At 54.0% G+C, this 17,232-nt stretch overlaps 1 protein-coding gene across 1 annotated transcript in view; it reads right to left on the bottom strand.

Moving 5' to 3' along the window:
* Positions 1–17,232, bottom strand: part of LOC118225361 (chromodomain-helicase-DNA-binding protein 7-like) — a 79,693-nt gene that overhangs the window by 42,656 nt on the left and 19,805 nt on the right. The window contains 2 exon segments of the mRNA XM_035413638.1: positions 12,909–13,454; positions 13,456–14,935. Coding sequence (XP_035269529.1) covers positions 12,909–13,454; positions 13,456–14,754 — 1,845 coding nt within the window. The 5' untranslated portion in view covers positions 14,755–14,935.

Raw genomic sequence — 17,232 nt, 5'->3', positions numbered from 1 at the left:
AAGTTCTTTAATCTTATTGGTTGGTGTTACGCTTAAATGTAACCTTCTGAAAACCACATTGTCGCGGCACACAATACGTTTCCTGTAAACAGATATTTAGACAAGCAAATGTACTCGGAGGCAAAACAGTCGCAGGCTCTGTGAAAGCGAAACGGTTATTGGTATTCTGCATCTGAACAGCTAACCGGGACGCTAATTCTTTAACGCAGAAACATCCTCCTGCCTTGCCTCTCCATAATCAATGACATCAATGACAACATGCCCACTGCCAGACACTTACTGCATTCCTAATGTGACAGTGGTGTTCTAGCATTCGAGATGCTAGTTAAGGGTTCATTTCTCTGGGGGGGTTGAAGGGGGTTGGGGTTGGAGGGGGGGGGGGGGGGGGGGGGGGGGTGGTTCACATGCTAGTTAACAGGCAAAATATTCATTCTGTAATCTCCTAAATATTCTAATTAGTCAGCCGCAGCTCTCAAAGGAGCCTCCATGCGGCATGGCTGCTCACACATAGCAGATGGTAGGGTAGGGAGTGCAGAGGGCCAGAAACCTGCACCTCTGCACCGGGTCTGTTCCCCGATACCCACACTGGGAGGAACCCGGAACGAGAACGTGAACCCGCAGTCAAACGCACCGCTTCCTGCATCAATCTCCCGTGCACTCACGTTTAAAAACGCGTTCGCAAAAAACGAATAAATAAAAACAACAGCTTTTTACTTTGAGGGGAGAAGGAAAAAAAAAAAAAAAAAGAGTCAGCAGCACTTTCCATCTGCTGCAGCCATTCTGTCGCCACCGAGTCTAAGGGTTTGAGCGGATGAAGCGCAGCGAATCATGTGGTTCGACAGCTTTGCATAACAGCCCCTCGCGTGCGCGCCCCGCTCTGAAAGGCTGGCTGGTAAACCAGGCTAGCGGCGGATGCTCTTGCTGCAGCGCGGCGCTGCCCAAAAAAACGCTCGGCCCCTTCGCCCACGCGGCCCCTTCGCGGGCCTGAGCGGGGACAGAAGGGCGCGCTAGCGACGGTCCCGCGTCCAAATGCGCACCCTTATGGTCTCGCGGCCGTCTGAACGGGGCACGGCCCCTCGGCTCATACAACAGCTCACGCTGAGAAGCTTCCAAGGCAATTCATAGTCCTGAAGGAACACCGCTATAGGAGCACATTCTTTTAACAACAACTTGCTTAATGTGCAAAAGCATGAAAAATGAATGCTGATCTCCCCCATCAAAGGAAAATAATTCCAGTAAACGAGATATTTTATAGGACAACAATATTAGTAAACATAGCTGCAAGCAGCAATGAATAGGGCAAGCGCTACAGTCCCTCTATGCAACCAATTCTTGTTAGTTGCCCAATTCAGACCTGGTACTATCACACACCCCCCAAAGTCTGGCCTTAATTTCTCAAGAGAAATTGCCATTTACAATTGTTTTTTTTGGTATATCACTGAACTTGGTGTGCGCCCCCCAGGCATCATGGTAAACATGTGTAGCAAGTTTGATGCCAATAAACATAAGGACTGTAGAAATATGGCCGCTCTTCCTATAGGACAATTTGTCACAAAATTCATCGGTATATTGCGATCAAACTGTTCAACGGAACAACCGTCTTTTAGCTACTCTTAAAGACAATCGTTCAAAGGCAAAATACCAAAAAGAAATACCCAAAATTGCAGTGAGACTGGGCTATAGCTCTGGGAGGATAAGTTTAAATGGGTTTTGACGAAATCCAAAATGGCTGAAAAACAAAATGGCCGACCACAAGGCCAAGGGCCATTTTAGCCAGCTAGGACCCACAAAACTTTTGGCTGAAATACCTGCTTTCCTTGCCAAGTAATCTGCATATAAAAAGTAGGGATGCACCAAAATTTCGGTCACCGAAAATATTCGGCCAAAAGAGTGAAAATGCCGAAGATTTTGACGGAATGTGTGTGTTTTATTTTATTTTTTTATTGTAACAAAAGTATAGAAATAAATGTGACACTGTTTCGTTGCGCTCCTGCTGCTATTGATGACGCGTTCAAACAGTGCCGGTGTTGTAGCGAATTCAGTATCCTCAAAGCGAACCAATTCCCCTGTCCGAGCACACGCATCTCGCACTTCGACTTCCATTTCAAACAGCGCCTTTTTGTGCATTTAAAACGGCTAATACTCGCAGCATGCAGCTAGTAGCCTATTTGTACAGTTATTAGGTATTTTACATTTCCCTTCATTAATCAACAATCGGCACCGACTTATCTTTTGACATTACGTTCGGTAGAAACAAAATATATATTCCACCGTTAGGCTACAGGTGAACACTTGTGTTTGGAAATCATGTTGGTTGAATGATGCGTGTTTTCTCCGTTTATTTGTTTTTTTAGTTACAGTATTCTTGTATTGCACAAAGGAAAATAATAAAGATCGTGAATTACCTCCCAAAAAGATTTTTTACAGAATATTATAGGCTACTAGTACATCACCTTTCTGTGGAACACTCCCTGCCCTCTATGTTCATTACCCCAGTTTTTGTGCTTTTTTAGTAGGCCTATAGCCTACTTTCTGTTGGAAAGGACTGAATGTTCAATAGACTAATAAAAGTTTTCTCATCACTTTGTCGTTATGCAATTTAATTTTGTCATTGAAAAGCATAAATCAAAAGCAAAATTGATTTAATTTAATGCAATGGTACAAATGGGAAAATAAATGAAAAAAATACCGGTACTCGGTATTCTGCCAAGTGTTTCCTTATTTTCGGTTTCGGCCAAGAATTTTCATTTTGGTGCATCCCGAATAAGAAGTTTTCATGTAATAGCACGCCCAAGTGGTCCGATTTCACGCGACTTGCCACATACCCCTCAAGCCTTCTGGCAAAGAAGGGTACCGAGTTCGTAATCATTACAAGTAAGTACGTGGCTCACTTCCTGTTTGGCACCTTTGCCTTCAAATTTGTTTGTTTACAGCAGCCATGTTGTTTGACCTGGCGACTATCTTTTAATGACTTTTGATCAAAGTACTCTCAGTATGGTACATGCCACATTTGGTGGCAATCAGTCAAGTAGAATAAAATCATGACTAGGCCAAACGGTTCTCAAAAGAGTGACAATCTAACATCAAATCTGACCAGAAGTGTGGATGAACTGACCCCAAATTTGGTTCCTGGACTGTCCTGTAAATGTGCCACATTTCACAGAAAGTTAAATTTGGGGTCAATCCACTCACCCCTTTGGCCAAATTTGATGTTTTTTTTTTTTTTTGCTATTAACTTTTGAACCGTTCTGCCTAGTCAGTATTCTGTTTTCGTTGTGATCCTTAGGTAAAGTTAAATGCACCTCACCCATGTCAATTTCACAAAAATCCACCTATGGGCTGCCACAGACTCCCACTGCAGAAACAATCAGTAAAAAATAACATAAAAAAAACAATTACAATAGGTACCTATACATCACTGGAGCTTGGCCCCAAATTAGTCTCTAGTGAATACCAATTCGCCAAAACTAAAAAACAGCCTGAGTACAGTGCCACAAAAGTTCTGAAATGAACGATTTACATTCAAAAGAAACGCAGAAAACTCTGTTCAAAGAGGTATAGGTAAAAGGTATAGCACAATCCAGTTTTTTCCCCATCAGCTGTACCGAACAACAGCGGCACATAGTGCCGTACGGACGCAGAGGCACAACTCTCAGCCCTGTACTCAATGGGGAAACACAAAACCCAAGATCCCTAGCACAGCTTGAGCAGTTGCGCTCTTCCCAAGAAGATGAAAAGACACAAAGGCAGCTTCCAAAGTGAGGAGTTAACTGAAAGACGCTTCAGGTGACATTCTCAGTGACAGCAGTCTGGTAGGTCTGACACATCTTAATAAAAAGAAGAAGCAGAAAAAAAGCTTCTGAGGATGTTTGAGAGTTTCCTGCACTGTTTTTCTGTAATTTCTCTTGATGGGCCCTTGTGATAAGATGTGCTTTTATGTTGGGTGTGTGGCATTCCCCAGCCCAGTTCTTTAGATATGCACGCACTCGCCTAAATATCCGCTGTTGGTGTGCTCCCCCCCTAAACTCACCACCACCACCCCCCCCCCCCCAACCCTGACTTCACTGCAGTTCCAGATAAACACATGCACACCCTTACTGTTGCACAACTAACGTCCCCCGAGCTATAACGATAGACATGGCACAAGAGCAGGGCTAAAGAACGTAATAAAACTACTGTGCTAATATTGAAAACCTGCCTTTTCAAATCGAAGAATGTTTAAAAAAAAAGAAAACCCCACAGGGATTAATAGATACCTATTACACACACAGAGAGCCCTTAACAAGAGCGCAGAATGATAGCTTGAGTTAGCGGCGCGCGTGTCGGGATGCTGAAATGGATCGGGAGGCTGTGACCCTGGTGAGGGATGAGAGGGGGGGAGAGAGAGAGAGTGACGGAGAGAGGGAGGGAGAGACCGGGCGCGTGTGGTAAAGGGCTCCCGCGTCATCGCTGGCTCACAGGTGGTGCAGCTTCACCCCTCACCCTGCCTGACTCAGTGAGCGCTGATGCAATTACCGCCGCGCAGCGAGGAAAAACGCGCATGCAGAAACCCAGCGCCGCTCCCCTGCTCCCACCGGGCCAATAAGCAGGGCGCAGCGCGGCCTTCTCCCCGCCCCCGAGAGCAGCCCCCGAGAGCAGCCCCCAACGTTAGCGCCCTGGAGAAGCCGATCACGCAATTCCAGCAACGCTCAATATTGTGCAGAGTCACTGGCATGAAGACAAAGCACACGATGACTCTAATCAACCGCTTCCTACTTAAACGCACTGTAATCAGGGAAGGGGGGAGAGCGGCCATAAACAAACAGGGCAAAGAAGGAACGCGTCAAAACAACAGGCAAATTTGCAAAAATGGAGTCTGTCCATTCGCTGGTCAGGCAGCGGTCCCACGCAGTTGACGAAAGGGTAGAAATGCAGGTCACGTGACCCCCCGGCTTCGCAGGGCTCTTTGCTGGCGCGGGTGGCGGAGGCGGCGAGCGCGCACGCCGACCGGCTCAGCGGGTCGTAACGTCTCTGGGGCCGCGGCTCAGAGTTACCGCCGCGGGAAAAGGGGCTTCGCTTACGGCCTGTGACCCGGAGGCCCGGCCCGCGGCCCGCTCCCCAACGCCGCTCCGCCCGCAGCCTCGCGCAGATAGCGTCCGCAGAATGCGATGACCTCACCTGCCACACGGAGCGCATTACGGCACCGCGCGAAAATGTGGGCTTCGCGGCCGGCGCCGGCGGCGCGCCCCTCACCCGACAGTAATGCTAAATCAACAGGGCCGCCGACGGGAAGAAGCAGCGCCGCTAACTCAGCCCTCAACTGAGCACAATGCTAAATCAACACAGCCGCTGCCGGGGACACTGTGGACACACACACAAACACACACACACGCGCGCGCACACATGCACGCACAGGCCAATAAAATATCGGCAGCCTTCTGGCTGTGGTCATTCACCTACTGGTTGCTCTCCAGGGCATACGGGGGGGGGGGGGAGCCTCATTTATTCTCATGCTTTGTCGCAGGGCTGCCCAACCCTGTTCCTGGACATCTACCGTCCTTGTAGGGTTTCACTCCAACCCTGACAAAGCGCACCTCATTCAACAGCGAGAGATCTGGTTGAGCTGCTAATTAGCAGAACTGGGTGCGCCAAATTAAGGTTTGAAATGAAACCCTACAGGACGGTTCATCTCCAGGAACGGGGTTGGGCCAGCCCTGCTGTAGTGGCCAGCTTGTGCAGAGCACCACTGGGGACCTCGGGATACCGCACCTCAGGTTCACGCACGCGGGCAGGAACAAGCACACGGCACACGCATGCACTCCACACACACGCACGCACTCCACACACACGCACGCACTCACACGCAACAGACGCGCCGGCGTTTGAAACAAACTCAATTATATTAAATCTGCCCCAAGATCCCAGCCTTCTGACGAGCTGTGAAAAAGAGCAGAAGAATAACTGCACCGTTCCCAAGGAGGAGCATCACGGATGTGTCTCATTAGAGCCCAGCCTCTCTGTCACCACACACACACACACACACACACACACACACACGCACGCACACACACACACGCACGCACGCACGCACGCACACACAGGGTGTGGACCGCCAGTACGATTAGGGCAGATTTGGGACTTCCTACACAGGGGCTTAGATAGAGACATTAAGGCTGGGCGCGTATAGCCCAAGCGGCTACGGAATCCGCAGTCGTGTCGCCATGCTTCAAAACGATCACCAATCACACCTCAGCGGCGTGATTTTAAAAAGAAAAAGCAGCGGCGGCGGCGGCGGCGGCAGCAGCACAGCTGGATCCCTCGCTCCCTCTCCCTCTCTCTCTCTCTGGCATCACCTGGCCGAGCGCCGTGGCGACAGTCCCACAGTGCACAGCACCTTCAAAGTTAATGAAAATGCAGAGGGGGCCGGGATGTGCAAGGTCACTCAATGTCAGCCTCCCCGAAGCAGAGGAGCGCGTGACGCTGCAGACGGTTCTGAGTAACTTAGCAAACCTCAGCCAAAGCCGAACGGCCACACCAAATGATTACCGGGTTAAATTAAGCCGCACATCTACGTACGCGTGATGGAATCAACACTTTTTCATCACTGCTGAACAGGCCGGTAAAACCATCGCAGAGGGACAACAGCAGGCTGACGTCAAAGTATCCGAGACGCCACATCAGTCTTTCCGCAGTTGGATTTTTTTTTTTATCCCTGTCAGCGCACTTTTAAGCAGCAAATAGCCTACTTAAAATATATTGGAAGCAGATACGCAATTATATTTAAACCGCAGATTCGTGAAACGTTTTTTCGCAAAAGGAGTTAAAATTAGCTGATTGCTTCACAGAATCATCCGTTTGAAAACAGTTGTCAGAGGATAAAAATAAGAGTGAATATTCAACCATGTGATCGCTAATCAATCACAGATTAGCATTTAAATTCTTTTTCAGTAAAACGAAAAAGAGTCAAAGAACATAAGGGAATTTGATTACATTACTTGTCCCACCTCAAACTGGGAGTGAAAAAAACTGCAGCTAAAACTAAATACTTGATAGCGTATAGCCCATGGCAGTCAACTAGCAACTTCCTTGGAATAGGGCCAACTAGCCAATGTATGTCACAAGCCAACTGGCTAAAGAACACTGACAAGCACACAGACTTACAGTACCACCTGGTACATTTCCCCTCACAGGTCGATTTAAAAGGAATGGAGATGAAGTACCAAGAGTTCTCACGTGGCCATCTACATCGGAAGACTGCTATTTCGGGGTTCATATCTAACAAAGCATCAGGCATATGTGTTAGTATGGAACAATACAGACCCAAGATCCCAAGACAGGCCCAATTTTGAATGTGTGTGTAACTATAGCGAGCAGTAAAGAGCTTACATTAGACTGAGGCTTATATCTTAAGATGATTTGTGTGGCTTAAGGGTTTCTGCTCTGCTCCCGTTTGTCTTCCAGTTTTAGTTACTGCGTCGCTGCAAAAGGACATCGCTCATCCCAGCCTAAACGTGGCCTGACATTGTTAATACTGGCCCTGCTGAAGCCAAGAATGTAGCTTCACTGTGGTAGTGGCAAAAGATCCTTTCAACTGCCCTGGTTCCCCGAGCATCCATATTCATACACATTGCGCCCATGTGTGAAGAGGTTTTAAAGCCCCTTTGCCACGGACGACAGAGGGGGGCCGGGGGCAGGCGTTGGATGCCCTTTGAAGTCCACCGCCAAAACTTGTTGGGATGCTAGCCTTGAAGCATAGGTCAGAGCGCGTGGAAACCCCTTCTTCCATCCCCCACCCTAACCCTAACTCCCCCCCCCCCACCCCACACAACTGCCATGAACTCCCACACACATTCCAGTCCAAGATGGAGGGCAGCTCAGTCCCAGAGCGAATCGATCTCAGCGGCGGTGGCTCCGCCGGCGCAGGCGTGACTACCTGTGCCCACCACCTGTACCGCCGGCTCTGTGCACACAGGCCACAATGGGGCCCACCGCCACCGGAAATAGCCAGCTTCCCACGTCGGTGTTGGTACACATGCACAAATGTTCACTGCATAAATAGGCTACTCCTTTCTAAAAATACCACATTAGTCGCGTAAAAGTCAGAATGCAACAAAACCTTCGAGTCTGAAAAAAATTACTCAACTGCCCTTTAAAAACAGGCGTGTAGCCTAACCTTTAAAAATAGAAAAGGCTTCCTTCAGGCAGCAAAATTTGGCTAAATTATGATGCCCCTTCCAAATATTAACTAAACATTATCATTAATGAGCGCATTAACATTTAGATTTAGGGAATTTCAAATATGCGGATTTAAATGCAGTTCCACTGTCCTAAACACTGCTGAATCAATAATACTGCAGTTATTGATTGTGTTTAATGAAATTCAGGATTCCAGGGCACATTCGGTGCGCAAGGGTCGAAGGTAAAGGAGCATAAAAACAAAGATGGAGTCTGGTGAAGCTGAAAAATCTCAGTGAGCCATGCCATTTTTACCGTTTCTGTAGCAGTTCTTTGAAGTTCTTTCAAATAGGGTGCACAGATCCTGCCAAGGACTGAGCATCACCAGTACATCGATTAGCGAGCAACTAGCCACAATATGATGTTCCATTTTCATCACTCAATTCATCATCCATTGGTGCTGCCAACAAATGCCTAGGCTGGGATCCCCTGAAACGATCAGATTCGACTTCAGCGTGTGAGTAGCAGGTAACAACACCTCAATCCTTGGCAGATAATCAACATCAGTCAAAACTAATCAAATGGATTCCATTTTGGAATCAAAATTCCCTGAGGTGAAGCGGATGGCGTGGAGCTCAGGAGCACAACCTGGTCTCCGTACATTCAAAGGCCAACTAATGGTTATGCGGCCAGCTGAAGTCACACTTCACATTCAAATTCTCCAAAAACACTCGAGTAGAAACTGCCTTTAAAGACCGAAAGCAGCAGTCCACTGTGCTTCTACAAAGACAATTCCCCTCACTTCTGGCTGAGAACACTAAGGCACGTCCGTGCTTCAAAGAAGGCTTTGGAGCTGCATTCCAAGGTTTGTCAAAGTAAGAGGCTGCAAGCGTTTTCTTAATGCTTCCCCCCTGGAGGGAAGGCAGGCCAAAATGCAGTCCTGTCCCTGTGACTGAAAACACCGCTTTCTCTGCGGTTCTCTCAACATCTCTGCCCCGTGTCGATTCTCAGTGCTCATGATTGGACTGGGTCTAGTGTATCTGGAGTCTAATTTCTCACCCAGCTATATCCTTCATAGTGGCTGGTGATAGGCAGGCTCAATGGTGCCTTTTGCCCTCTGACCTGGAGAGACTATCACCATGCAGCTCCTAGGTTCCACAGGATTACAAAATGGTAGCCTAGCTAACATAAAACAAACATGCATCATTACTTTCATTTTCATCTGAATAGAACTTATACTGAATGTTAGGTGAAACTCCAAAGAACTATTAGGCCTATATCTAGGCCTAACCTTCACAGCCTAACTACAGTAAACCATATCGAGATTTTAGCAAAAACTGAAATCCGGGTGTGCCCTTTTGTTTACAACCGAAACACAAATGAAGTATTTGTGGTAAGCATAAGAGCAGAGGGCAGGGCAGGCAGTTAAAACGAAAGCGTCGCTACGGCTACCGGTCTGGCTTTAGGCCTGAATACGGTCTGGGGAAAACAAGGCCTCTGCTCTCTCTCTCTCTCAACCAGCATGCGAGAAGCCTCCTTTTATTTTTATGCAAAACAGAGAAAACTGGCTCCAGCCAGCCCCCTGGGAGAGAAGACAAATCAATGTCATAAATGCCACTGCCCGCCGCCCCCCCCCCGCCCGCAAATCAACACCTCAGGTGCAGGAGTCACCGGAACAATGTCACACACCGAAGCCGCTCGCACCGTCTAAAATCCATCCTTTCACACAAACCCACTTGTTGGCTCGAGGGGCACAAAGGCGGCGGTGCCGGTCTCATAATCTCCTCTCTACGAGGCTGCATACAGGCCTTTTGTTTTGCTGATTTGGGGGGGGGGTGGGGTGGTTATGTGAATCAGTCCCCTGAGGTTATAACAGTCCGGGGACAAAACACATATCCTGGGCTAATAAGGGCAAACGCATGTTCGCCATTCAAGTGTTCCCCGCAGCCAGATGTAATGGGGGGGGGGGGGGGGGGGGGGCTGCGCTGTGCATTAAAAGCAGAATGTGTAAATCTATACAGCCAGAAGCTCCGCTCCTAAACCTGCCCCTGATGTTATACCCAAATGGCCTTAGGGCCCAAAACGAGTCGGGTCAGGGAGCAGAGTATTCTGAGGGGGCGGGGGGGGGGGGGTGTCGATACAGAAACACATTTAGTCCATTTGGGGGAGTGTGGCAGCGTGCTGTAAAACGAGGCCCTTTTTAAAGCGGTTCCAGCAGGGAGCGGGGGGAAGGACATGCGCTCCGGAAGGTTCCGCGGGCCCGGCGCTCTGACACCCGTCAGAAAGGGAGCGATCCTGTGAACGAGAAGGCTAACGGGCGCCGTCGCCCGCCCGAGCCCAAGCCCCCCCGGGAGAGCGGGCCGGGCCGCAGCCTGACCCGGCAGACGGACTGGGGGGGGGGGGGGGGGGATTAGCAGGAGGGGAGGCTGAGCCGGGATTCTCCAGCCGGCGCTCTCGTGCGCCGGCGCTCTCGTGCTCCGCCCCCCATCTCCCCCCCACGCCTCCCCGCTCCGGTCCTGGCGGCACGAGGAAGACAGCTTGCAGAGCACCTCACGCACTTGTCCCCGTTCCAGAGTTAAGAAACACCGCTCCCCCCCCCCCCCCCCCCCCCCAGCCGGGCTAACGCGGGCGCTAGCAGCCCCCGTTTCCGCCGGACACGGCCGCCCCCGGGGGCCAGCTGCCCCTTCCCCCCACCGCCCCACCCCCCGGTACGGCGCGGGTGCCATCTTCCGAAAACAGGTGGATTACTGGCGCGGGCGAAGGAGACGGCCTCCGCGCTCCGCCTCTGACAGATTACGCAGAAAATCGGCTCTTTCACAGCGGAGCGGCAGGAGCAGCCCGACCGCTGCTCCCTGACCCCGCCGACTCCGCCACGCCTCCGGCTCCCGCCGGGGAATCCTATTAACCGTAAGAACCGGCATAAAAAGAAGAGGAAAAAAAAAGTGTACGGGGAAAGGCCGACATAGTTTAGGGGGCCCCTGTTTATTTTTAGATTCCAGTGCAATGTTCTTTTTTTTTTTTGTTTTTTTATTTTAAACAGGAAGACACCCAGTGGAAAAGAAGTGGGCGGGAGAGAGAGAGAGAGAGAGAGAGAGAGAGAGAGAGAGAGAGAGAGAAAAAAAAAAAGCATTTCAAAAGACAGACTATGCGCTCCAGAACTCCCCTTAATATAAACACGCGAATCACAAGAAGGCCGATTGCGAACAATTAGGCCTGGGCAGGAAGTGAGTGTTTACGGTGGGCCCTGATCAGCACGCGCCCCCCTGCGCGTCCTAATTAAACCGCGCCCGCTTCGGCTCAGGAAGGAGCGCGCGGGGACATCTGGAAGAGCGCAGGATCAATCGCGGAAATGGATTTAATATCGCCCGCCGCGCAGAGGCTCACCTCCGTAGCGTCAGCGCAGCCAAACCCCGGCCGGCCCCGCCGCCACACTGATCACAGGGGCCAGGCGCAGCTGCCTCGCAAGCAACAATTACATCTGGCTGCGCTGCACATCTCTGTGTGATGTTTATCCCACACGGAGGAGGAGGGGGGGAGGGGGGGAGGGAGGGAGGAAGAGTTTAAAAAAATAAATAAATAAATAAAATAAAAAAAACCGGTCAAGAGTTGTCAGCAGATGCGTTTTCTGAACGAGACAAACAAATCACAGGGTGGTCTGCGTCTGAAAACAGTGTGTGTGTACACAGGAAACAGGGCCCACAGCTAGTGGGAATACACACCGCCCTGTCGCTTTACCACACACTAATTACAATCTCAAATGCCAGGCACGAAAGCCCAGCGCCTCACACGGGCGCTGCCAAACGCTGGTTTTCCTCGACGCGGTCGTCCCGGCGGCGGTCGGGGAAACCGGGGGGGGGGGGGGGCTGTAATGGCGGTAACTGGACCGGTGCGTGGCGAAGGGAGCGGGTCATCAGAAGCTACGAGCGCTGAGTGCAAAACAAGCTAATGGCATCAGAGGCACGTGACCAGCAGGGCTACCGAGAGATTCTGCTCCTGCTCCTGCTCCTGCTCCTGCTCCACTCCCCCCCCCGACCCCTCCCCCCTCCCCTCCATAAGCCATCTTCCCAAAAGGGACACATCCTGCTCTACACCATTAACTCACACATCAGTCCTCTGAGACAAGTTACCCAAACACTCAGAGAGGGGGGGGGGAGAGAGAGAGAGAGAGAGAGAGGGGGGGAGAGAGAGAGAGAGGGGGGGGGGGGGAGAGGGGGGAGAGAGAGAGAGATACAGAGCGAGGGGGAAAGAGAGAGGAGGGGAGGGTGGAGAGAGAGAGGGAGAGAGACAGAGACAGGAGGGAGAGGGGGAGGGGTAAAGACTGAGAGGGAGCGGGGGAGGGGGGTCGGCTGTTGAAGAGAAAGATGCTGAGAGAGAGAGAGAGAGAGAGAGAGAGAGAGAGAGCTAGAGCGAGAGAGCGAAGCTGACCCTTGAGGGTAAAAAGGGGGTGGGGCGGGGGGTTAGGGAAATTAGCACTGGGGCACCCACGTCTCATGGGGGGGAGGCCCGATTAGAATGTGTAGAGAGCATCAACAGCTGTACAAAAAAAACCCAACCAAGGGAGGGGGGGGAAACACTGGCGCTTCGAACAGAGGGGAAAAGCTCATCTCAAAAGGCCAACCCACAGATACAAACATCCCCCCCTCCCTCCATATTATCCACCACCTTCGACGGCAGGACTTTCCCAGGCCGCCGCAGCAGCGTAGCGAGGGGGGAAAAGCAGCCGTATTTCCACGGGGTTCGGGGGCGGGGCTTACCTGTTGAACAGGCACTTTCTGGGTGGTGGGCGGGGACTGGTGCTGCGCTGCCCACGGCTGGTGGTGAGGGTGCGGGGGCGGGGAGCTCTGGTGGCGCATGGAGAGCAGCGGCTGCGTGGGCGCAGGGGGCTGCTGCATGGGGGAGCGCTGCTGCTGCTGCTGCTGTAGCTGCTGCTGCTGCTGCTGCTTCTGGAAGGGCAGCTGGGGCGGCAGCGCCTGGCCCCCGTGCTGAGCCTGCTGGGGGGGCCCGGCCAGCATGGCCTGCGGGTCCCCGTGGTTCCCCGCGAGCCCCGCCGGTGGGGCCCTCAGGGGCCCGGCCAGGTCCCTTTGGTTGGGCGACAGCCCCATGTAGCCCTGCGGATGGGCCGGCTGCTGCTGCTGCTGCTGCTGCGGTTGGTGCGGTTGCTGTTGGGGGGCCAGTCCGCGGGGGCCCATGCTCCTCTGCCCCAGGCCCATGGGCCCCGCCGGCTGGTGGGGCATGCCCGCGTAGCCGCCCACCTCCATGGCCATGCCGGGGCCGGCCGGGCGGCCCTGCTGAGGGGGGGGGCGTGCCGGCCGGGTTGCTCAGGGCCTTGAGGGGGGACATGGGGGAGGGAGAGCCGTAGGGACCCTGAGGCGGCGGCGGCGGCGGCTGCTGCTGCTGAGGTGGCTGCTGCTGCTGCTGCTGCTTGGCTGGGGACTGCTGCTGGGAGGGGTGCATAGCTTGGGAGTTGATTTGGTTCACGTGGAGGGGCTGCTGGTGCAGGATCCCCTGCGGCCCCGGCTGGGGGAAGCTGGCGCTGGGGTAGCGCGCCACCTGGCCCATGGGGCTCATGTTCACCAGCCCCGGATTGAGGCCGCCGTAGGGGGAGTAGGGAGGGTACGGCCCTGAGTTGTTGACGGCGCTGGGAGGGACCGGCGGGTTGCGCGGGTTGTAGCCCATGCTCTGCTGGGGCCTCCCCGTCGCCTGCGGCTGCTGCTGCGGCTGCTGCTGTTGCTGCGGCTGCGGCGGCTGCTGCTGCTGCTGGGCGGGGCTGGGGGAGAAGCGGGGGTTGTGCACCATGCCCTCCGGGTGCATGGAGCCCGGCACAGGCCTGTGGTGGAACTGCTGCTGCTGCTGCTGCTGCTGCTGCTGGCGCATGGCGGGGCCCACCATGTTAGCGGCCTGCTGGGGGCCCATGTGGCCCATGAAGTGGTTGCCCGTCGGCCCCCGGCCTCCTTCCTGCTGCGGGACCTGGGAGAACTGGTTCATTCGGGGAGGCGTGGGCGCCTGGTTGTGCGTCTGCATGGAGTAGTCCCCGCGGGCCATGTAGGGGCCCATCTGCTGCATGTGTCCTTGGGGCCCGGCGGGGCCCGCCTGCTGCGACGGGGGGCCCTGCTGCTGCGGCTGCTGCTGCTGGAACGGGGGCCGGACCTGCTCCGGCACCTGCACGGCCCTGGGGCCCCACATGGAGCCGCCGTCCATGAAGGCCTGGCCGTGCCGCTCGCCCTGGATGCCCGGGTAGACGCCGTGGGCCACGGGCGGGGCGGGGGTGTGGTACTGCGAGTGGGGCGAGGACATGCCGTTGCCGGGCGCGCTGCCCAGCATGCGGCCGCCCTGCTGCTGATCCATCAGGTGCATCTTCTGCTGCTCGTACTGGCCGAAGTGGTCGAAGTGGCTCAGCTTGGGCTGTCCCGGGCCGGGGGCTGCCTGGGGCGGGTGGTGGAGGGAGGACGAGAGCGGCCCGTAGCCCTGGTCCAGGGGCATCTGCTGCCCGAGGGCGCCCACCTGGCTCTCCGGGTAGCCGCAGTCCCCCAGCCCCTCCAGCCCCTCCGAGAAGAGGGCGGCGTCGTCTCCGAACAGGCTCATCATCCCGGGGTCGGCCATGGCTGCGCTTTCCCCCTCCTCCGCCGGGCTCCTGCCACAAGAGAGTGAGCGGGGGGGCCTCCCTCCGCTGAGGTGTGTGTCCTCCAAGCCTTTAATCCCTTAACTAATCTCCTGCATGTCACTCCATATTTCCCTAATTCTGTCCGACAACACGGTGTCAGGCAAAGTCAGGCTACAGCACCTGGAGCCAGAGAAGAGAGGAGGAGGAGGAGGAGGAGGAGGAGAGAGGGATGGAGGGAAGGAGGGAACAACAACAACAAAAATTAGGATTGTGGAATGTGAAAGCAACAAACAGGCACCTGAGTTCAGACTGGAGCTCAGTCACGTTCAGACTGAAGCTGGCTCTAGAAGGCTGCCAGACACGGTGCTCTCCTTTTTTTTGCAGTTAACTCAGTTCAACTTTTTTTTTTTTTTTTTTTTTTACCCATCCCCCTCCCCCCCCCCCCCCCCAACCCCATCCGCCCAACACCCCCTTACTTTCCTTTGCTTTTCAGACAATAGGTTACTCACAACACATGCAGGCACCGACTCCAAATGAATTCATTCTTTACAATCCCTGGCAATTCATTCTTGGTTGGGAAAGAACAAAGGGGCCCAAGAGCGCGGCAGCGGCAGCAGCTGCCGCACCAGGCAGGCAGATGTATGAACGCAGGCAGGCAGCCCATCTGCTGAACCTAAGCCCCCAAAATGCTCTAGTTACCAGCAGCCTGTCCTTAGCCTGGTCAGCCCTGAGCAGCGTAATCAGATGAGCCAGCAGCGCTATCTGGGTCCCAGATAAACGGCAGATAACGCAGCCGGGGTCTGGGGATTGGGTGGCCTGAGGAGCGGCCACCGCCGGGGAGGGGGGCGGGGGGGCTTGGGGCTGAGGAATGCGACGCCTTACTTCACTCACATTTCAACTTCTCCTGCAGCAAAGTGCGAGCGCCTTTCCCCTCCCCCCCCCGGGAGCCCCCTCCCCCAACCCTAACCCTAACCCTCCACTCCACTCCGCTCTCCACCCCACCCCCACCTTCCTCTCTCCCTTAAGCCTCCCAACAGGGCGGCTCAAATGAATTCAATCAAGGCCTCCGTCGGCTCTCTCAACTAGCAGAGGGAAACTTATTTCCCTTTTAAAAAATAAATAAATAAAAAAAATATGTATGAAAGACCTGTTTGATTAAAACCGAGAAAGAGCTGCACAAGCCCCACAGAAATGTCACCCTTCTGGATTTAGGCCTTCTCAACTGTTTACGTTATTCCAAACGCATGTCTAATTTCTCTAACAAGCAGACAAAACACTTCCCCAAAAAAAAAAAAAAAAAAAGTCTCTCAAAACACCAAATACGCAGAAAATAATTTTAGAGTGCATGAGGAGCAAGAACTCTGGCGAATGTGAGCAGAATAAAATGCACACTGCTTCGTATAACCAGTGTAAGCTTTAAGGGTGACATTAGAGGGCTGTAACCGGAACAGAACTGGGCATTTCGTGGCCGGAGTTTCACCGAGCTGCAGGTGTAAGCGGGGAAATGGGAAAACCTCCCGGCGAACGCTGGCCGCTACCCTCCCCGGGGCGAGCGAGAGGGCCCCAGAGCAGCATCTGCTCAAGACATGAGGAGCCGCGGGGCCGCCGGGTAAAGGTGCGCTACCTCCGCGCAGCTGGGCCCCAGCCTCCACCGGCTCCCCGGCACGGGGGAGGGGCCCCTCTCCCCGTAAATCACATCTCGCCGCTCTACACTCAGAACAAGCCGGGTTTTAAAGACGCTCCACAGAAACACATTGACGCCGTTTTCGCGAGGAGAGAGAGAGAGGAGAAAAGGAAACGGCAGCGCTAAAAAGCCATGAGGCTGCGCGGGGCTGCTAGCTCTCCCCCCCCGGTCCGTCTGGCGGATCCCCGCTCGGGAGTGACAGATGCGGCTCCGCGCCCGCCGCCCGGGAGAATCCAGGCCACGGTTTGCGGGCGTCGCAGAGAGAGGAAGTTCAGTCAGTGGGCTCATCCCTCACCCCCCCCCCGAGGCGGGCTGATTAGCGAATGACGTCGCGGGGCCTCCTCGTGTGAGCGAGCGAGCGAGCGGGAGGGCGGGCGGGCGGGTGGGCGATGGAGCCCCCCGCTCCAGCTGGAGCCCTGCGGTGAGTTACGTTGCCGGGGGCCGCACAAAAGCGGAACAGCAGGAAAAGCGTTTACGGCCGCTGCTCCGCCGCTGCTCTGGAGCCAGGGCCATTACCGGCCTCCACATGGCCCAGCGGCCGGCGCGAGAGCACAGCAGCCCTTCCTAAAATACTTACCCAGCCACACCGGAATAATTAAGCTCTCCTCCTGTCCACCCGCTTCCACCACCTCCTCCCTCCCTCCCTCCCCCCTCCCTCCCTCCCTCCCCCCATCCCTCCCTCCACACAACTGCAGAGCGGCCGGACTGATTTTTCTAGCCACAGGACAACACCGCCGTACCTTTCTATTCTCTCAGATTCCTCCTCACGTGTGGTACAACAGAAGCCATTACA

The sequence above is a fragment of the Anguilla anguilla genome, chromosome 4 (assembly GCF_013347855.1).
Source record: "Anguilla anguilla isolate fAngAng1 chromosome 4, fAngAng1.pri, whole genome shotgun sequence".
Classification (NCBI taxonomy): Eukaryota; Metazoa; Chordata; class Actinopteri; order Anguilliformes; family Anguillidae; genus Anguilla; species Anguilla anguilla.
The sequence above is the reverse complement of the archived record's forward strand: the minus strand, read 5'-3'. Positions and strand labels throughout refer to the sequence as shown.